Source organism: Prosopis cineraria, unplaced genomic scaffold, assembly GCF_029017545.1.
Source record: "Prosopis cineraria cultivar Desert tree isolate PC_DT_omini unplaced genomic scaffold, ASM2901754v1 PC470, whole genome shotgun sequence".
NCBI lineage: Eukaryota > Viridiplantae > Streptophyta > Magnoliopsida > Fabales > Fabaceae > Prosopis > Prosopis cineraria.
Window position 1 is genome coordinate 1 of NW_026555795.1, and position 23,013 is coordinate 23,013.

The following is a 23,013-nucleotide window of genomic DNA, read 5'->3' on the forward strand; positions in this document are numbered from 1 at the left end:
AAGAATGATTTCCCTCACAAATGCACCCTAAAATTTTTAGCATGAAGGCCCATGGATTAGGAGAAGAGACGAGTAGTGTCAATCACAAGATGGAACACTTACTAGGACAGACAGTTACCTTTCAGTTAGTGTAAAAGAAAGGACTTCCTTTATAATCATCCTTGAATCACTGTTGTCACTTTTGGCCCCTTCTGTTTTGGCACGGAGAGACTGTCATTAAGGATTTGTTAGTTTGACGTACTGAACAAGAAAAAGCAGTAAAACAGAAATTGACAGGAAAGGAAGAAAAAAGCACTATCATGTGCATTTCGCATATGATTTCTCCATGATGCCAAGGTCATCTGGCCAATAGAGGTCTAGCACATGTATACTGGCCCCACTTAGTAGTTTCAGCTTAAATTTGGGTGAGTAAGCTCAAGTTCAAGCCTGAATGTAAAGCTTATTCAGCTTTAAGAGTGGTGAGCATGGTGGCATGGCCCAACAATATAATCTATTAAAGTGTTCACTTCACATCAGTTGCTTTTAAATGGGCCTATATATGTCGAGCAGAGTTCTAAGCTCAAACTCCAACATCCAAAAGCCTATTGGCTTTGACATAAGGGTGATGAACTAGTACCCTTTCCAGTCTTCAAAAGCAATGTGACATATTTAAGAACATGGCACCCATGGGAAATAAAAAGAATTAAGTAGATGGTTTCAACGGTCCTATAAAGAATTAATGATGGTTTAGATTGAATCTGTGATGCTCAATCTGTTCAAGTTAAAATTTGGAACGATGATTTTAAAACTGAATCAATATATGAAAACCTTTCATAAATATGGCTTCATATTTTCCACGGGTATGAATAAAACGACATCAAATTAGTAAATGTTTTAATATATTACTTGACAAGATAGATAAGCCACAAAGAACTACCAAGTTCCAACGTCATTTAACAATTCAACCTCAAATAGACAATAGGTAAGAAAGCAAATAAGAAAAGAAAAGGAATGAGTTACCTCTGTTACCAAAGACTCTAGACGATCTATTCTGAACATGCCATCCTGATAAAGAAGGACCAGTCAATACTGAAATTTGTTATTGAGCCATTGGACGGAGAAAAGTTATGGCAATGAGAATTTATAATCCATATCTAGGTCAAGTAACATATAAACGTGTCTCTTGCTTTACCTTGTAAAGAAGAGTCTGCAAGGAAGATTGAAGCTGAGGAGAGCTGTCAGTAAGTACTTTTTAGCAATAAAAGGGTAAGTACTACCCAGAACTTTGTACTCAGGATTAAAGCTAACAGCAATGCCTTCGAGTACAGCAAGGCTGAAAGAGCAAATAAAAGTTTATAGATTATAAGGAACTGAGACATTAACTTAATACTACATTCAAATAGCATTACCTTCGGATAACAAGTGAGAAGTATGAAGGTATCCTGAATTTGAATTTATACCTGGAAAAAGAAGACAGCATAGCATGTCAAAAAGAAACATAAAGAATGAGCCAACCAGCATCAAGAAGAAAATAGCAGGAGAATATTTAAAATATGTTGTTAATTTAGTCCATTATAAGCTAAAAGCCTAAAACACAAACTTTACATCCCTGCTGGAGTTGGATCTAGAAAATCATTAAATCCTATAGATTGAAATCTCAAACAATAAGTTTCGGCTAGAAAGCTCAGGAATCTACATGAAACTTTTTCTTAATCTTAATAAGCTAGTGACAAAATGTGATTACGCTTGTCCAATTCAAGGACTAAGAAAGTAGTATATAAATGTGGAGAATGTGATCATGACTATATTTGTCGTACAACAGGCCATTTCAAGCCAGTATAATATGTACAATAAAAGATAGCCCCTGTATTTTTGCTGCCACAGAATCACTCCAAAGTATTGAGTTGGCACTCAAATGAGGCTATTACTTAGGTTTATGTTGGCTAGATAGAAAGTGAACTGTTTCCCAATTTCAGTCAGTTATAAGAGGATCAACACTATACATTATTTTTTTATTGGTTAAAGACCATTTTGAACTTGAACTCTTTTGTGAGGAGTACTAGATACCCTACACTATTTATTAGAACAATGTAACCCCTCAAGTGTTAAAATCATTGTAATGTTGTCCCTGACTAACAAACGTTGACATTGACCATTACATTTAGATTGACTTTGAGTTAAATAACATTTTTCCCCCTAAAGTACTCATGAAGGAGCAACCGACATTCTAAAGTTCAATGACGTGGAGGAGTTGACACCCTTTTTCTCAGCTGAAACATGTCACACCATGTTTAGGGTTGTCACATGGCTTGCCAACTAAGCTTTCATCAATAAAAAAAGGTTTGTCAATCTGCACTGATGATCAACTAACGGTACTGTCACATGTTATATCTGCCTATCCTATCATATAAGTTATGTAGGTATTCACCAATCACCAATCACCAATCAATGTCATAGCTAGACATGATAGGCATATATATATTTGTGGCATCACCATTAATTTATAATTAATGGAGGTTGACAAACCTTTTTCTATTTCACCAACAGATCACAAATGGCAAGCCAAAAGGTATCTATTTCATCCTCTTATTTTTCAATCAAAACATGACACTCATGTTTTGATACTGACCATTAGTGCAAGCTAAGAGAATTTTTTTTCTCAACCAACGAATGTCTAGTTAACAAGTCGTGGACATATAAAACTTGTGACAATGTTGTTGATTGATTGTTAATCTGGGTTGATAGACTTTTTCTTACTAATGAATACCCAGGTGGGAAAACATGTGACACTTTAAATATGATGCCACATGTTATGGAAAAAAAAAAAACATGGGTACCAATTGCTCCACATTATTAAATTTTAGGAGGTTAGTTACTCTTTCATGGACACTTTGAGGACAAAAATGATTTTTAGCCCAAAGTTAATTTGATGTTAACCATCAACGTCAATATCCATAAGTCAAGAGGCGACTTTGCAATGATATTGACATTGGAAGGGCAACATTACTCTAATAAATAATTTACGATACCTAGTGCTCCTCGTAAGATAATTCAAGGGCATAAATGCCACTTAACCCTTTTTATTTTCTTATAAAACTAATTATAATAGATTCAACTAATTTTATAACATTATTGTCAAATAAATTTGACTAGAATGTGTGGTTAGAAGGTAAATGTGGCAAATGTACGAATCAGATATGCAATTATGGTTATCTTTTCATGTAATATACATAATTAACTTTTGTAGGCATATTTTATGGGCCATTGACAAACCTAGAAAACCTGCAAATGTCATCTGGGTCCTTATATCACCTAGCTTAATATAGAGAACTTACATTGTGGTTCCTAAGTTTCCTAAAAGATCTCCAAAGCTAATATTGCGAACTCCTTTGGCAACAGCATTTTGGAAGACACCTTCATCAAAGTAATGCAGGCAATATCTGTAATTAGTAAGTTCCCCAGAAAGAAAAGGTAATGAATTTCTACAGCAAATTACAGTCAGAAAAATATTAAAGTTCACCTAAACATAATAAATTAAGAACCTGTCAAGGCCTTCGTAACAGCTTCTCTCTCAGAAGTGGGGGGTAGAAGCCTGATAAAATTTACAATTAAATTAGATCTATATCAATAAGAATAGTCTACGCAAAAAATGAAAATGGAAGGTATGTAATCGTATTTCATATATACCCAAGAGTGACAAAGTCCTTAGCCAATGCATCGAAATCACGATTTACAAGATGGAGACAAGCTTCAATGAAACCCTCACGCAGTTCTTGCTTAAATTCACCAGTCATACCAAAATCTGGTGGCAAAAGGGGGGAAAAAGAAACAGGAAAGATGTTTGTTATATGTATATAACTATGTATTCTTGATATGCAAAAAGAAAGTCATTACTACTATGTTCAATGAGCTAGACAGGCAGAGTTGCTGGTAAGTAGTGTGTAGCTGACAAAGGCATGACCTTTGCCAATGAATTTCATGCCCATCCATACGAGGCATCATTACCAGGCGTCGGCTGACTTTTAGCACATGAATCAAATCATCTCAGACACAGCTGGCGATTTAGAGACATTTTTTACTTAATACTACTGAACTACATCTAATTGATTTTCGTTCAGAATTTAGGACCTTGGGTGTAAACCATCCCCTTCAGAAAATCATGTTTCAAGCAAGATATGCTTTGCTTTAGAACTTTTAGGAAGGTTGAGCACCTCCCCTCCAGTACTAGGCTAAATAGGTAAGTTGTTTCACTTCAAGCTAAAATAGAACATAATGGTGCTGTACTAAACTTCATAATACATGATTTAGACCTCATTACGCATAAAGTGTATAATAATTATAAACTATAGAAACATCAACAATGTGGGAGAGGGTGCATTTTGAGAACTTACCTACAATAGATCATCAGAAGTTTAAGGTGCTAGGCATGTATATCAATATCATATATGAGACTTCTCAAAGAAGCTTTAGGGATGAATTGGCTCTTCACAAGGCATTAGGGCATCCATGATCTGGTCAGGAGTTCAATCCTTACCTCTCCCAAGTTTTTCTTATTGCATTAATTTTTTTTTACAGAGTATTTGAAGCCCATTGACCATGCTGAAACCCCAATGAATTTTTAGCAATGGGTTGTGTTTTATATGTTGTGTGTGTGAATACCATTGCTGGACCTTCACCAAAGAGCTTAAGCTTTATGGATGAAATAGTTCTTCACAAAGTATTAGCGCCTACATGACCTAGTTAGGGGTTCAATATTACCTCCCCCAATATGTTTTGACCATGCTTCAAGCCCTAATGACTTTAACGCAAGGGGCTATGTTGCTCATGCAAGTGTGTGTAAATATCATTTATGATCCTTCTCCAAACAGTTTAAGCTTTTGAGATAACTTTAGTTCTCCAAGAAAGGGGCCTTAGACTTCTAAATAAGGCAAAACAGAAAAGAGTTGTCTTCTGGGTTGTCCAAAACACTGAAGGGGGTATAAAATCTAACAAAGAATCAGAACTATCCGAAGACCAAGCTCCATAATAAGGGTCTCAACTTTTATACTTTTAAATCAAAACGAAAGTTAGGATGACAGGCATCAGACATCATAAAATAATTTTAACTCTTCACTCTACGCTGTCTCTTTTAATATCTGATGATATGATTTTATGAGCAACCTGGAAGAAGTAACAAAGGAATTAATAGAAATTACCACCAAATGAAGGTTAGAAAAAAAAGGGAGAAAGAAAAAGGGTTTTATACCATGAGGCAGGCATTCCAAGAGTTCAACTTGTTTGAAACTTTAAGTTGTCGAACATGATAATTAGTGTAGAGATCAACCAAGAAGCCAACAGAAAAAAAAGCAGACAGTAAAATTCATAGGAAAACACACTGGATTGTATACTTCAATTCTTTTCATACTTAAATTACCTAAATAAGCTAGTTTTTCCATCATATGTACGGAGAAGATTGCCAGGGTGTGGATCTGCATGATAGAATCCATACTCAAGAAGTTGATTGAATGAGCAGTAAACTCCGACCTAATTATCACAAGAAAGGAAAGATGAACTTGCTTAGTCCATTGCGTAAAAGCTGATTGCTAACAGAGTAAATATCAAAACAAGAATGTCTGCATCTAGCTTCACAAATGACCTCAATCAAGTAGAGATCCTTCACTTCTGATAATTTCTGCCCCTACAATAGATGTAAAAAATTAAACAAGACTTGCATCAGAAGAAGTGTCAAACTCATGCAGCAGGGATAAAAAGATCATCTACAAGAGAAAATGGCTTCTATATTTCTCTTGAATCTCAAAGGGAGGAAAGTTGAGGCACTTTCCTTAGAAAATTATTCTAGACAGTTTGACAAGAGAAATTACAATAAGAGCGCTATTTTTCTCATTATTTGAGTTTGTAATTGGTAGTATTCTAACAGGAGAATCTCACTTAGGGCCACCAAAACACAAAAATGTACACTGCAGGCTCAATAAAATTGAAAATGCACTACATGCCAAAGTGCCTTTCTTGTAAATTTTATTGTGAATGAAAAGACATATTTGCCCTTGTCTCAATAGAATGTTCATAACATAAGACAATGTCCGCGAATTCTCAATACAATATTCATGAATGTACAACAACATATCCGATGCACATTAACTTGAAGTATGTTGTTTCAATGAAAATATATTGTTCATTATGGATTCATCTAGTAACTTGGAGGATTTAGTAACTGGTGAAGGAGAACAAAATTTGTCATTCTATCGAATAATACGTGATAAGGAGGTAAAGGAAGCTCTTAAGAAAATGGCAAATGGTAGAGCCAACGGACCTGATTGTATATCTATCGAAGCGTGGAAATGTTTAGGTGAAGAAGGGGTGAGATGGTTAACTAAGTTATTTAATGTGATTTTACGGTCCAAGAAAATGCCTGATGAGTGGAGGAGAAGTACATTAATTCCTATTTATAAAAATAAAGGAGATATTCAGAATTGTACTAACTATAGAGGGATTAAACTCATGAGCCACACAATGAAATTGTGGGAGAAAGTAATTGAGCACAGGTTGAGATTGGAGACAAGTATTTCTAAGAATCAATTTGGTTTTATGCCAGGTAGATCAACTATAGAGGCGATTTATCTACTAAGGGGATTAATGGAAAAGTATCGTTGTAAAGATAAAGATTTACACATGGTTTTTATTGATTTGGAAAAAACTTATGACAGTATACCAAGTGCTTTGGAAAGCGTTGGAAAAAAAGGGAGTACGGATTGCTTATATTAAAGCCATACAAGATATGTATAAGGGGGTAAAAACTAGTATAAGAACGCCTAGTGGTCAAACAAAAGATTTTTCTATAAAGATTGGACTACATCAGGGATCATCTCTGAGTCCTTATTTGTTCAACTTGATTTTAAATGTTTTGACGGAACATATTCAAGAGGAAATCCCGAAATGTATGCTCTTCGCGGATGATATAGTTCTTATAGCAGAGACAAGAGAAGAGGTTAATTACAAACTTGAGTTATGGAGGAGGACATTGGAGTCGAAAGGTTTTCGTCTGAATAGAAGTAAGACGGAATATTTATATTGTAAATTTGGTAAAGGACTATTCGACAATAATTTGGAAGTGAAATTGGGAGATCAAATTATACCTCAAGTGGAAAAGTTTAGATATTTGGGAGCCATTATTCAAAATGATGGCGAAATCAGTGGAGATATTTCACATAGAATTTAAGCTGGGTGGTTTAATTGGAGAAAAGCTAAAGGAGTTATTTGTGACCGTAAGGTGCCTAATAAACTTAAAGGAAAGTTTTATCGCACTGCTATTAGACCGGCAATGTTATATAGTAGTGAATGCTGGGCTCTAACGGGACAGCAAGAACATAAAGTTGGAGTAGCAGAGATGAGAATGTTACGATGGATGTGCGGACATACACGTAAAGATAAAATTCGAAATGAGCACGTACGCAAAAAAGTGAGGGTGGCACCTATTGAGGAAAAAATGGTAGAAAATCGGTTGAGATGGTTGGGCATATACAAAGAAGACCAAGGGAGGCACCAGTGAGAAGAGTGAAACATATAACTTTGAGTCCGATTAAGAGAGGTAGAGGAAGGCCTAAGAGAACACTCTTGGAAGTTGTTGAACGCGATCTCTTAATTAATAATATTCCTAAAAGCTTGATAAATGATAGAGCACAATGGCGTCTTGCAATCCATGTAGCCGACCCCACCTAGTAGGATAAAGGCTTGTTGTTGTTGTTGTATTATGGACTTTATATTGTACGAATGTTGCAAGTCTACATATGTTCATTGTGTTGAGAATTGATGGGTATTATGTTGCATATTCAGAAACATTGTGTTGTTCATCATTTGCTTGCTTGTACATTTTACTTCAAGTTAAATCATGTCCACCAAATATGTTGTGCATTTATAAACATTGTATTGAGAATTTGTGGACTTCGTGCTGTACATACATGGACATGCCCTTGAAACAAGAGCAATAGTATCTTTTCATCTACAACAAAATTTGCAAAAAATACCCTTTGGCCTGCAATGCATTTTCAAATTTATTGGGCTTGTAGTGCAAATTTGTGTGTTTTAGAGGCCCTAAATGAGATTTTCCCTATTCTAATACATACTAGCATTGAAAGAAACGTTAAAATAATTTCTAAAAAGTTTTAGAGTCATGCATCTTAAGCCCCAAGTTAATTTATCTAGCTTTAAAGCCATACATACATTGAACTATCAATAGATCAATATGAAATACAAACTCTATAACAAGCTACATTGCTCACAAGCCATAAATAATGCAGTCCATCCCTCATGCTTTATACAACATATGGGACACATCTCTAGTTCCTACTCAACTAAAGTAAACAGACAACTCAAGTGAGACAAAACAAGTACCTCAATCCATTCCATGACTAAGACCTTGCGAGTTGTATACTCCGTATACATTAAGGGAACCACTACATCTTGTATAGAGCCATATAACTTCCTGCTCGTCACACAAAATAAATAAGAAGAAAAAGGAATTCATGATGCCTCCATTAATGATCAATGAGAACTGAAAGAAAGCACCATTAGCAATGCTAGGACTAAAATTTGGTACACAGAGAGATGAAATGAAACATTCAACCACCAGGGAGGGACTGCTATGATGACTGCTGAGATAAAGACATTGTTAGCAAGTCAGAGGCTCCATAAGTCTGATATAATGACTAAGGAGCGAGCTAGACAAACTTTCAGCCTCTTAAAAGCTCAAACCTAAGTAAACAGGGAAAAAGAAAATGGGAAAAAATCAGCTCATATGTGCAACAAATTACTTAAAAGTTAAGTCAAGTGTTGGAAAAGTCAGTGTTCTCATCATTAACACTCCGTCTCCTGTCATTATAAGATATCCAGAGGGAAAAATTAAAAGCCAGGTCTGCCATACATGATGGGATTTAGACAGAATTAAGTGATGTTGACTGAACAGAGAACGTGAAAGTCAGGTTGAAGTCTATCTAATACAATCTTCACATGGGGAAAAAAAATTCCAGAGAGTGTTAAGGGCTTAATTCATAACTTCCAAGCCAAGTCACAATATGAGAAGATGACTGGTGATCACAGTAATTCAAATGTGTGTAAAATATGACTCAATGATGAGCCCAAGTGTGTTAAGGGCTAAGTTAATAAAAGACAGTGGCCCAATAAGCTGAATGTACCAGTAGATGAGGGAGAAGGGACTCAAGAGGGGCCCAAGCTACTGTGATAGGAATAATTAGTCTCTTTTGACCATTTACCTCTTCCATCACTTATTAAAGGGGTTTTTTTTACTAATTCTCCTCTTAATTGTTGATTAACAATACCAAGTTCCATCAGTCAACTACTACAAAGTCAAACCAATGCCTATGTTTTCAAAGCATGCTACTATATCCTCAGAGAAAGTGCATAAAGACTAGAACATTGTCACAAAGACATTGATAGCGTGCACTTACCTAAACTTGAGACCATTGCTAGCTTCATTCTTATAGTCCATCTCCTGCATTCAAGGTGATTTACCTGTATTCAATTTTAAGTTCTATGAATTATAACTTTCATAAAATATGCACAAGATTGATGATAAGCTTAAGAAACATTACAAATCTTGCATTATTCAATTCTCTAAGGTTTCGAGCTGGACTGTATTAGAAGATGAGGGAATAATTTAAAGAATCAGTTTCACTGATTAGAAATCTGGATAAAGTAAGGTTATCCTTTGAATCAGGGCTTTTATAATAAAATAGGATCACTTAGCATAACGTAGAAAATTTTTCAACAGAAACGAAGTGGAAAATACAAATCAAATGGATAAAATATCCTCTCATTCCATCATAACAAGAGTTTCTGTGGAGAGCCAGAGGAAAAGAGAAACAGAAAATAAAAGGAAATTAAAAAAAAAAAACGGAAATACTACTTTACATATCACCAGCTTTTAGAATCAATTTGCAAGTCCAGCACCTTATAGATTCAATTTTTAGGAAGGGTGCAAGACAAAAAGATGATAAAATATGCAAGCTCCAAAACAAAAGGAACAAGTTATTAAAAAAAAAAAGGAAAAAAGAAACACGTAGTCACCAGCCAACAATAAGAATTGTTGAGATCCTGAAACTAATAATTTAGTTCATTTATATTGCTCTGCCAATCTGATTTTCTTTCCTTTTTATTTTTAACCTTTTCCCCCTTTCACAAGACACAAGCTAAGTGAACAAAAAAGCACAAAACTCAAGAAAGAATATGAACCCTGACACTACCAAGGAATTAAGTATATTTTAAGTTATGAAGGCTAATTGACGAGGTAATATAACATTTTTAGACATTAAATACTAAAAGGTCTGGATTCTGACGAAGTCTTTCAATCATGACTCTAGATTCTGACCAAGTGTTATAATTATTACTCCTGACTGAAATTCAAGCGCTATAAAGTAATTGGACTTCAACGCATATAAGTCCAACTAATGATACAATCCGTTGACAGATCAGGATCCAAAGTATATTTGCAGGCTCGCAGCAGCAGGTATCAAATACAAGTAGTGTCTTACATGTCTTTTACCAGACAGTGAGATCATCGATACATAAATTAAATGATCCTCAGTTGGCAAGAAGATATCAAAATTTTTCTATCATCAAATCCTTGCACACAAACATTTCACCATATAAACACGCATATTGAAAAGTTCAAGTGAAGATACAAGGATATCAATGCATACCCGAAAAAGACTTGATGCCCACTCATCAACAACAGCCTGCATATACAATACCATGTTTAGCAACCAAACACACCATGGTACTGGAAAAGTACCGCACATGCATAGAAGTATACACCCCCTCCAATACATAGAGAGAGAGAAGAGTAATTGTTCTTACGAGGCCCCATATGGAGTTAAAAGAAAATAATCGATTATCAACTAGCCTTGGATGAAAGGGCCATTAATAGCAATGATAATTATTTTGCCATCAATGTAACTACATTTCACATTCCTTCCATTTAATCTCCGTCAGACATTACACTACCTGAAGATCAGTATTAAATTTGCCAGCTCTCCTAATAAAGCCTGCCAAGGCACGTAATATTAACATGTCAAGGGAAATTGCAGCTTGGACTCCTGGTCTTTGGACTTTAACAGCAACAACCTGTCCCCTTTGGCGAAGCCTGGCTTGATAAACCTACTCTCACAAAGAAGTTCCAATTTTCAGGAATTTCAAGCCACACTTGAAAATCAATCAAGGACTCAAAAACTTCTAAAATCATTAGAAAGATAAAAGACTCAAAATATATAAACCTGCCCCAGGGATGCTGCAGCTACAGGCGTAGGTGAAATCTCTGAAAAAAGTTCATCAATAGGTAAACCAAGTTCTTGTTCTATCATACTGAAAGCAACTTCTGTAGAAAATGGGCTTATTCGATCTTGCAACAATGAAAGTTCATCCAAATACGACGGTGGTATCAAATCCTACAGGCACAAAATTTTTATATATCAAAGTTAGTCGACGTTACAATGAAACAGGATCATATCCTGCAAAACCATAAAGAAATTCCCATCCCCCTAAATAAGCAAGAAAACAGACATGAAGAATAGAATATAACTGAGAATAATAAAGTTAATATATCTTATTCAAGTAATTACTAAGATAGAAAAACAATGTCTGAATTAAACACCAACATAACAATCACGTTACAAATATTATCATGAGCCTCTGTCTAGGCCATGGGCCCATTACAACAGAGGATCAAAAGGGCCAGAAGTAAAAATATATAGCAATAAGGAACATCCTAATACAAAGTCCAACAGTATAGTGTGCTGTGTTACATGTGCTTTAAATAGCATAGGTGAATCCGAAGAGAAAAAGAAGCTTTATCACCAAGTAAATAACAATTCAACAGGAAAGCTGCAGGAAGTATATTAAAAGACCAGCAACATATAAAAGGAACACATTGAAAAAATAATAATAATAATAACAACATGGTTACGTGCAACTTACTGGACGAGTTGATACAGCCTGGGCAATTTTAATATACGCCTGAAAGAAAGTAACAAAAAACTTTAATTTATAAAATAAAGTTGTTTTCTATCCAAAAAAAAATGAAATTGTAGATGATAACACTGAATTAAAATAGACATTTCAGTAGATTGGCATGATATAAACAAAAGACTGTGCAATGCAACTAAACTAAAAAATCTCCTGCACATAATTTAGCATCCGTAGCAGTGTAGTCTTAATGAGAAAAACCTTTTCAGGACAAAAAGCCCATTAGACCTACCAAATTTTAAGGAGATATTCCATGAGAACAAAAGTTAGGGCATTACAACAAGAACCTTGATAAAAATACTAATAGAGGTGAATTGATGCAGAGGCATCTACAAATTTAAGACGATTATTGAGCAATGCATTGAAGTTTTTACTAAAACAGTGCTCCATGTTTGAGGACTTCAAATTTAGAGGATTAATATTCTGGAAATTAAATGTACCTAATTCTTTCTCCGGCTGCCAAAGAATATAGCAGCTATATCATATATGGCCCGAAGGGACATCAAAGCCAAAACTTGGCGAGAGAAAAGGAACGAAGAAAAGAAAACAGAGGCGACACTTATAATGAACTTTTTAACTCAACCCAAAAACAACAACAACAACAACAACAACAAGCCTTTATCCCACTAGGTGGGGTCGGCTACATGGATTGCAAGACGCCATTGTGCTCTATCATTTATTAAGCTTTTAGAAATATTATTAATTAAGAGATCACGTTCAACAACTTCCAAGAGTGTTCTCTTAGGCCTTCCTCTACCTCTCTTAATCGGACTCAAAGTTATATGTTCCACTCTTCTCACTGGTGCCTCCCTTGGTCTTCTTTGTACATGCCCAAACCATCTCAACCGATTTTCTACCATTTTTTCCTCAATAGGTGCCACCCTCACTTTTTCACGTATGTGCTCATTTCGAATTTTATCTTTACGTGTATGTCCGCACATCCATCGTAACATTCTCATCTCTGCTACTCCAACTTTATGCTCTTGCTGTCCCGTTAGAGCCCAGCATTCACTACTATATAACATTGCCGGTCTGATAGCAGTACGATAAAACTTTCCTTTAAGTTTATTAGGCACCCTACGGTCACAAATAACTCCTTTAGCTTTTCTCCAATTAAACCACCCAGCTTGAATTCTATGTGAAATATCTCCACTGATTTCGCCATCATTTTGAATAATGGCTCCCAAATATCTAAACTTTTCCACTTGAGGTATAATTTGATCTCCCAATTTCACTTCGAAATTATTTTCGAATAGTCCTTTACCAAATTTACAATATAAATATTCCGTCTTACTTCTACTCAGACGAAAACCTTTCGACTCCAATGTCCTCCTCCATAACTCAAGTTTGCAATTAACCTCTTCTCTTGTCTCTGCTATAAGAACTATATCATCCGCAAAGAGCATACATTTCGGGATTTCCTCTTGAATATGTTCCGTCAAAACATTTAAAATCAAGTTGAACAAATAAGGACTCAGAGATGATCCCTGATGTAGTCCAATCTTTATAGGAAAATCCTTTGTTTGACCACTAGGCGTTCTTATACTAGTTTTTACCCCCTCATACATATCTTGTATGGCTTTAATATAAGCAATCCGTACTCCCTTTTTTTCCAACGCTTTCCAAAGCACTTCTCTTGGTATACGGTCATAAGCTTTTTCCAAATCAATAAAAACCATGTGTAGATCTTTATCTTTACAACGATACTTTTCCATTAATCCCCTTAGTAGATAAATCGCCTCTGTAGTTGATCTACCTGGCATAAAACCAAATTGATTCTCAGAAATACTTGTCTCCAATCTCAACCTGTGCTCAATTACTTTCTCCCACAATTTCATTGTGTGGCTCATGAGTTTAATCCCTCTATAGTTAGTACAATTCTGAATATCTCCTTTATTTTTAACTCAACCCAACATTCATGAATTATAATCATTCAATTGAAACTAGATGAAAATCCAAGAACCCAAAAAAGTTCATGAAAACTTCTTGAAGAAAACGAAATGCAGAAACAACCGCTTGGACAAACTGGAAGTTGCAATGATAAAGCTGACCCATTTACACCACTTGAACAATGTCATACGGTAATTTGACAAGACTTGGAAAAATAGTATGGACCCATATTTTTACCGATCAAAATCAGAATGACACCAAGTTATAGGAAAAGGAAATCAGAAGAAAGCCCAAATTTTATTATAGTTTGCAAAACATGACATACCGGTCCAAGTTCTACCAATATCTTCCTGAGTTCTGCAGCTCTAACCTACAAGTAAACAATTAAAACGAAACACTCAGTGTTTGTCAATCTAACCCGCAAATCATAAGCTTCAAAAATGTAATCCCTGTGCAATAATGAAAATTCGATAACTCCTTCAGAAGCATACTGCAACTTAACCAATTATTTTGCACGAAATAAAATTTACAAACCTCAAACATTTCATCAGACCGCTCCTTCAGACTGTCAATGAAACGGAGGCCAAACCACTTGCCAAAAGCAGTTCCTATCTGAAACAACCGGCGAAAAACAATCAAAGGCTTTCTTCTATAAATGGCAGCGATCTTAGATATGTTGTATTCAGCCAGAGAGTCCGCCTCAGAGTCACTGAGCTCGAAGAGATAACCGGACTTGGCCGTGAAGGTATCGACCTCAAGATCCCCACCACCACCGGCGGTGGTGGCAGCACATATGCCGGACCTATGGGTCCCAGAAATTTGGTGGGGTTGAGGGGAAAGGGGAAGAAACCAGCAAGGAGAAGAGGAATTGCATTGTTTGGGACATAGTAAAGAAGGGGATTGGAGTTTATGAGTGGCGAGAAACGATGAAGGAGAAAGAGAAGGATGTGCTAGCATTTGTAGAGAGAGGATTGTGATGCGTAGTTGCAGTGAGAGAGTGAATGAAGGTCGTTAGGAAGGAATGGAGTGGAATTTTGCAGAAGCTTTTTGTTCTGTAACCTCTCAGAGAAGTCTAAACCTCAACTTCTTGGGAAGAAAATATATTCGAAAATGGCACAAGGTGTCTTCGGGACCTTGCATGGCTTATCCATTCACAGTTCTTTACAAGAACATGCTAAAATCAAAGCATCAACTTCTATTTTTCATTTGTTTGGCTGTCTGAGTTTCTATATACTTGTAAAATATCTTCTAAATAAATAAAATAAGATAAAAAGAATATACTACGAATAAAAACAGAATAAGTAATTGTTTCAGAAATATCTTAATGTGATTTACGAAAAAAAAATTAAAGAAATTTCTTAATGTGTGAATAGTTACCAATTTTGTTGATTATAAAATTGCAAAGATCTTTTCTTTTCTTTTTCCCTAGAATAGATTACCTCAAAATCCTTAAAACCTTAGTTCAAAAAATATTTATTATATATAACTCATAAATTAAACCATTACTCATGTAATTAATCAAAAGTTAGTTATTCTGACAAGATTTGTATTTAAATATATTTTTTAAAAGTCAACTTGTAAAATTAAAAATTGTTTGAATAATCTGTATAATTACTAAAAAGGATAGAAATTTTATTATACGTATTTTTCGTTATGTAAAACTTGATTTGTTAAAAAATATATAATAATATAAAAATAGATGTGGTAAAAAATATATATAATAAAAGAATCTATAAACAATATAAAGTTTAAATTATATCAAGATCAAAATTAATTTTGAAATAAAAAATTAAATTTATAATATACTCCCTCTAATAAAAATTATAAGATATTTTTTAAAGAGTTAGATATTAAAAAATATAAGGCATTTTTAATATTTTAAAATATAATAATTGCTTCTTTTAAAAAAAAATACTTGTAATAAATAAATTACTTTATATTTATTTTAGAATGAAACACCATAAATATGAAAAGATTGTGTTAATTTAAAAATAAATAATTATTTTATTGAAGGGTAAAATTCAATTACAAATACTTTATATTTTTAAATGAAAGAATTATTAATTATTGAAGAGCTCTGTAATCATATCTTTTAAAAAATAAAAATAAAAGTCCTATTATATTACTCGTACAGTTTTTAGGAAGTAGGCGGACTAAAGGAAAGTTCGTGTTCAACCATGGGAAGAAAATATAAAATGCCTAAAGAGGGGTAATATGGGCAGTGATTAGTGAATGAATTGAGTGCATTCATTATTCAAACGGAAATGCAAAAGCTACCCCTTGCATTCATTATTTTAGAATGAACTTCTTAAAATGAGCTTCTGAAAATTTATTATTACCAAACAACTTCACACATCCCAAAAATGGGAAAATACTTTTCAAAAGTAGAAAATTGTTAATCCAGACCCTAAAACAATGTCAAATCTCACATATCATTATTTTTCTTTCTTGACAAGCATCATAAAAACTCTTAATAACTGTCATGGCAATTTATTGTTTTCACATATTTCTACATCCCAGTCATACTATCATTGCATATTAACTTGATATGCATAATTTACATTCAATTCAATCATGAAATTTTATCTCTTTTTGCCAGAGTTATCAATTTATATAATCCACTTTACAACTTGTTACAAATCATAATATTTGAATTGTGAATTACACGATATAGAGCTATTGTTGGTATTGATTCAACCATTGACTCATTGTTGACTTTTGAAATCATAAGATCTGAATCTAGAAGTAAAGGATTTTGATTACTCTCTAGTCTGCACTCAACCATCTCATTAGCACTTAACTAGTGAAGCCACTAGCACAACAAAATGGCCAAATTTGTACACTCATATACATCCAATGACAAGAATTTGATGGATACAATCTCCGGATTGATCCAATTTTATCGGATGTCCTCAAAGGAACAATGGAATACAATCTGGTGATGTACCCAAATCTCACATATGTAAGCTAATTGACTTGCTGAGAAAGGAGAACAAGCAACCCTTGAGGTCCCACCAATATTTCATTAAGAAAACTAATTAAACCGAACCAAACCACAGGAGTCACGTCCACACCGGCAAGCGGAGGGATCACTTTGCGGGTCTGAACAAGAAGTGGCTCTGTGGGAGCATAAGCTATCACATATGGGAACTTGCCCACAGGAAGCTTGGGGTACCAGGACATGACTATCCTCAAGATAAACAGAAATCCAAACACTGACAGAAAGGGACCTAAAAACCCAATTGCTAGCTTTGCAGTAGCAGGATCCAAATCTGCGAGAACCAGCCTAAAGTTGAAGTTTTCAAGAGTAAGTGCATGTGTTATTTCTGTTGTGGCCTGCTTTAGAGGATCGGAAATTGCATTTGAGTCAAAAGAGGCCGTCAGTGAAGTCGCCGCTGATTGCAGTGTTAAGAATTCAGTGCCTGCACTACATTGCAAGATTTGAGATCGCCCATTTGCAGGTCTCTTGGTTAGATAACTTGATCTTTCCTGCAACATTTGAAACGCCAGATTATAAGGTGAAGTAGAACATAGTACCAGTAAGTGCAAAAGCAGAACATTCCTCTATTTCAGATGTCATTCTCACTCAAGTGACATATCCTATTAAATAAGGCGTGGCCATTAACAACTTGACATATATAGTATAGCCAGTAGATTACATGTACCATAGAGCATTTGAATTTGATGTAATTTAAAAAAAAAAAGTCAAAAGATTATCAGTTATGAAAACTTGTACTGTATCCATAATTTTTTTGGCAACAATCTTGTTTAGAAAAATTTGGTCAAAAAATCTTGTTTAAAAAAAAAAGTGCATTTCATAAATTGCAGCAAGTGATAAATGATCTCCTCTAAGCACCAAATACAACTTTATATTGAACTCTCCAAGTTAAAGGCAAACGGAACCATTCGGTATGAAGGTGAAATAAACAAAGCAGAAGCACATAGCAGCTCTTTTTCGATGGAAACAACTTCAATTAGCATATGGAAATGTAAATGTCGGTTTAAATGTAAATTAGAAGAATAGAATGCCAGTTCCTGCTAGTTTCATGAATCAGATATGGACGAATGTCAAGTTGCACTCAGAATTATAGAAAACTAAAGAAATCAAGTTTGCTAACTCTGTAATTATTCTGCATTCTGATTTCATAGCTTCCCAAAAATGTAGAGAGAGAGAGAGAGATGGACTAATAAACAATTCAGACATTATAAATAATAAATTGAACTAAAACAAAATCACCCGAATGTTACATTTAGAAGATAAATTGAACTTAGGTCATACACAGTATCTTTTGGAACGTCTGTGAACCTATCCAACATTTAAATAGAAAACATGTTTCAGAAATCCCATTGCAATACAGAAATAATGCAGGCTAAGAGATTCTGAAATTTACATGCAAGAACAATCCTGGCATGTAAAATTTTATCTCAAAATAATATTCAGAGTTCCTCCAATTTAGTTATATTTCAAGAAGGATGCAACTAAGCATCGGAAATCAAAGTTAAATATACAGTATTAAACGTTTGAAATTAGATAATCTACTGCTTAGTACCAATATAGGATTAAAACTTAGAATTCACCGAGGACAATTTTCAAATAAAAATAATCTTTGAAGGACTGAAATGAGACAATTATACTTAACCTTCGGAACCAAGAATTCATTTTACTCAAGCATGGGTGACGTGGAAAACCAAATTATTCTTAAAATCTGGAATACGAACTTGTTGTCTAAACATTGGTACAAGCATGCGTGTTTAAAACCTTATATTTTTCTCGTTAGCATTTGGTTAGGTTTCCTTTTCCCAAATGTATTTCCCCTTTGTTTATCATGATTAACAACTACTCAAATTTAAGATAAGAGCAAAATGAGAACATCAATTGAAGCCACGAAATAGCAAAATTAAAGTGACCAAGCTAAATTCAGCTATTCGAAGCATTCCCATTTGAATTTTCTGGATAATTACTACGGGATAGAAGAAAAGCTGCGCAGAATTTTCAAATTAAAGAACACAAAACGGGGAGCGGAAGATACTTACAGAAACATTGAAACTGGTTCGCTTATATACAGAAGGTTTGAATCCTGCAAAATTGGAACACAGAAACAGAGGAGATGGAAGTAAGAAGACGACCACTAGGAAAATCCACAAAGAATGAAAACAAGAATTAAAAAAAAAAAAAAAGAATGACACCTTTTACATAAACGGTGTTCAGAAGATAAGATTGCGAAGCCAGCATTATCAACGACGATAAGGAGAGAAAATACGGTTGAGAGGCAAACAGTGCATTTAACGGGTATCAAATTGCATTTGGTTGGGTATAGTTTCGCAATTTCGTGAGTAACAAATAGCCTCAAGTGCAATCAGAAATGGTTAATTGACCCAAATCCTAGTATTAAAAAAAAAAGAAAAAAAAAAAAAGGAAGACCCGAATCCCACGTGAAGCCTTCTTTTTCTTACATATTAATAAGAAAAAAATTACATTATTAAATTATAGGTATTTTATTTTTAGAAGGATTTAATAAATTTGAAAAAGTTGAAAGTGATTTATGGACAAAACAGTGTGTGTGTGTGGAGCCTTCTTTTTCACAATATGAAATATTTTAATTAAGTTATTTTGATATTTTTCATTTAAATATATTTTTGTTTATTTTCTTACTACTAACCAATCAAATAAAGATTTATTTCTGGAAATTTTATATTTATAGACACCATATGTCGCAGCACATTGTACAGGTTTGATAGTATTGTTACTCTCATTTGACAACAATAGGGATGAAAGAAGCGCCCTAAATCATCGTTAGATGTTCGATTGAGGTAATTTAAATATTTATAAAAAGCTCTTTTAGAGCTCTAATTAATGGCACCGGTCTCACTCATTTGCAAACTCACTCCTCTTTGCCTTTAAAATACAACTAGGGTGTTTAAAATTCCTACCAAGTGTCATAAACTCACAATGACCATTTAATCACATTCAATAGATTAAAGGATACCTATGCAATATATCATAACAATACCAGATCACATATGACACATTTTTAACTCTCAATCCTTTGATAACAAAAATATAAGGGGAAGACAAATCCTCATAAATCATCATAATATTCACTTTAATCATGCATTTATGTAATTCTCTTACTTACACTAATATTTTAGCCTTGTCTAAATGTCACGATCAATTGCAATTACAACTTAAGGCTCAAAATACAATACTTAATTCAACATATAGTTCAAGAAATCACAAAATATGAGGTTCCTAGTTGACAATATCTTAAAAGAATACACATAATAAAATAGAAAATATAAGAGGCCTACAGTTAAGAAATTATATTCCCAAGCCTCCAATGCTTTCCTTTTATCGTAACTCGAGCTGACACCTGTAAATATTGAAGAAAGAAGTGAGTACAATCACTCAATAACTAAAGTTGATCTAACCTATACAAATGCATGTCAATCAATTATCATGATTTAAGTGGCATTTACACAACTTTCACAAGTTTTATGCTTTTATTTCAAAAGTTTTGTGACGCTCACACTACTAACAACTATGTGATCAAGCCTAATCATATATCAAAACTCACATCAATAATAATCATTAATTCACATGAGGGAACATAATATTAACAACCATGTATCCCTATCAAGTTATGCAAAACCACAATAATAACAATCATGTGGTCTTAATATGATATGTGTAATATCTTAAAACTTCAAATCTGGAAAAGTTGATTAATTAAGGGATAAATTAGTTAAAAATATGATTAATTTATTTAATTATGTTTTTGGGTGGCTAATTGAATTTTTGGGTTATATTTGGCTCTAAATTGAAATAGGATGAAAGTCGGATCAAGTCAAGAGGCATCGGGGGGGAGCAAAATTAACTTGTTGCTCATTGCGTCGTGAGCTGCGGCTTGCGTGGCGTGTGCTGTGGCGCACAGCACAGCAGACAACTTAAAATTTCAAGAATCATCAAAAATTGACAGATTTTAAGGTGAAAAAACCTAAAACACGAAGGAGGCAACTTCAGGCACTACTAGGACATCAATTTGGGAGGATTTTAAAGATGATTTGAGCCTTCAAACTCTTGAGTAAGTTTTCTACCCTTTTCCTCTACCTTTTCATCTCATTTTCCATAGGATTTGGAAGAGTGAGAATTTGGTCTAATTGGATTAAGCCATGAGTCAATATTTTGAAAGTTTCTATTGACTCTAAAGGTTTAATTTAGGTTTATTGATCTTGGATATATGGTAATAGGAAGCTACTTTCTTGTCTGGTGAATTTTGGATCAAGCCTTAACTTGATCATAGGGTGTTGAAGTGCGATAAGTTGAAATATTAAGTTTTATGTTATGATAGAGTTAGAAAGAGACTTAAAGGGATGGTGTGAGCAAATTGTAATCTTAACAAGCCTATTTGTTGAGAATTTGAGTAAGAAGTGGGAGAATTGAGAGGTTATTGGTAGTTAATAGTGCTTGTGTTAATTGAAAATTAACATATGGTACTTGTTGTTGTAAATTATGGTATGGGAAGATTTACCTTGACACAAGAAGAAATTTAGTACCGTGGGTAACCCTTTTAGTAACAAAAGGGTTGAGGTAACTAGATAATTTGCATTGTTTATTAACTTGTATAAGTTATTCTCAAATTGCTTTTCTATGATTTGTTGAGTATATATGTATAAATTCCTTAAAGGTTAACTATTTTAGAAAATGAGTGGAGTATTGCTTTGTGAAATTCTATATTTTTGAAGTAAATGGTAAGGTTTTATTATATTTGTCTAGAAAGTTATTTACGCATGTTCAAGTGGAGATATGTAGTGAAATGTGACGTATTAGAGGGTGGGAGGTCACCCTAGTGGAGATAGTGAAGATGAAGTCCATATGGCATTGTTGGTACCTCAGGACGCCAGGTGCAGCACTACTCTCCTTAGTGCCCGAAAATGGGTGCGGTGTTGGAGACTTACTCTCCTTAGTACCCAAAAGGGTGCGGAGTTGGAGACTATGCTCCTTAACATTCGTAGGATGCGGTGTTGGAGTAACGACACCTTAATTACTTGTAATAGGGGGAAACAATAGTCCAGAAATGGTTTAGGACACCTTGGCCAGGTAGTCCTGCCATGGATGGTGAGCTTGGGGACCATACATGTGGTTTAGTTCTGTAAAATAGCCTACTAGTTTGGTCAGGAGTATTAGAGGACCGGATGGTTAAGGATCATGCATGCAAATTGTGGTGATCTTACAAGATGTGATTATGTTACAATCTTACATGATGTGATTATGTTACTTATTTTAATGCTTGTTTATAACTTGGCATGTTAATCAATAATGTAGATTATCTTAGTTACTGAGATTTTTATCTCACCCTGTGGTTACCATTTTACAAGTTCTACAAGTGAGACTGAGCCAAGGAGGGAAAAGGGTAAGGGCTAGCATACTTGCTATATTCTAATTGTAAAGCCTAAGTTTAGTTTGAGTCGTGTACATAAACTTGTTATATGATATTATATGTTTCCAACTAGGAATGCATATCATTTTGATTGGTTGTACTTGTTTCATATTATGTTGTTGTGTATTTTAGCCTAATATGGTATATGATGTGAATATGTGAGAAGTTTTATGGTGATAGGCTAAAATACCAATACAAGTGCAAGAAATATTTTATCTATGTGGTGACAATGTAATTGTAATGTATTATATGGCAATAGAAGCCAAATAGTGCATGTAGCATTGATTGTGTGTTTTGGCCATATTGGGTGAAATGGCCATTGAGTGGTCAAATTTTGTATTTGGTATGTTTTTATGTGTTTAATTGGTCACTCAAGTGTATTTTGGTCCATTAGACTTGGTTTAAGCCTTACAATGAGTTAATAGTATAAGTTATGAGTTTTGGGTACTTGGATGGTTGAAAATTTCTTTGAAAAACTGAATTTTGCATCCGAGTATCTAAAATTCTCATACGGTGTCAGATCATAATGAAACTTATACCATTAGTTAGCTTATTGAATAAGCTTCGCGTGGGTGTTTGAATCATTCCAATCGGACATCGGATGTGAAAATGGCGCGTGTTTGAAGTTCATCCAGAAAAGCTGTCATAATCATTCCAATCCTTTTACTTGTGA

At 34.3% G+C, this 23,013-nt stretch overlaps 2 protein-coding genes across 2 annotated transcripts; both read right to left on the bottom strand.

The window, feature by feature from the left end:
- Nucleotides 1-118: 118 nt before the first annotated feature.
- Nucleotides 119-15,082, bottom strand: LOC129297224 (uncharacterized aarF domain-containing protein kinase At1g71810, chloroplastic-like; the record flags this gene model as incomplete). The annotated part of the gene is given in 19 exon segments (XM_054935589.1): nucleotides 119-210; nucleotides 1,000-1,044; nucleotides 1,172-1,233; nucleotides 1,236-1,312; nucleotides 1,389-1,439; nucleotides 3,315-3,393; nucleotides 3,522-3,571; nucleotides 3,667-3,781; nucleotides 5,393-5,408; nucleotides 5,410-5,502; nucleotides 5,615-5,656; nucleotides 8,368-8,458; nucleotides 9,441-9,484; nucleotides 10,692-10,727; nucleotides 10,996-11,148; nucleotides 11,265-11,435; nucleotides 11,965-12,003; nucleotides 14,228-14,272; nucleotides 14,437-15,082. Coding segments are annotated over 19 exon segments (1,724 nt in total), but the record flags the coding sequence as incomplete, so codon positions are not given.
- A 1,552-nt stretch (nucleotides 15,083-16,634) lies between these two features.
- Nucleotides 16,635-19,237, bottom strand: LOC129297226 (protein COFACTOR ASSEMBLY OF COMPLEX C SUBUNIT B CCB3, chloroplastic-like). Its single transcript, XM_054935591.1, has 3 exons — nucleotides 19,090-19,237; nucleotides 18,937-18,980; nucleotides 16,635-17,391 (listed from the first exon to the last, which is right to left on the bottom strand). Exons 1-3 carry the CDS (start codon nucleotides 19,133-19,135, stop codon nucleotides 16,870-16,872), a joined length of 612 nt encoding a protein of 203 aa, XP_054791566.1. The 5' UTR covers nucleotides 19,136-19,237; the 3' UTR covers nucleotides 16,635-16,869.
- Nucleotides 19,238-23,013: the final 3,776 nt, after the last annotated feature.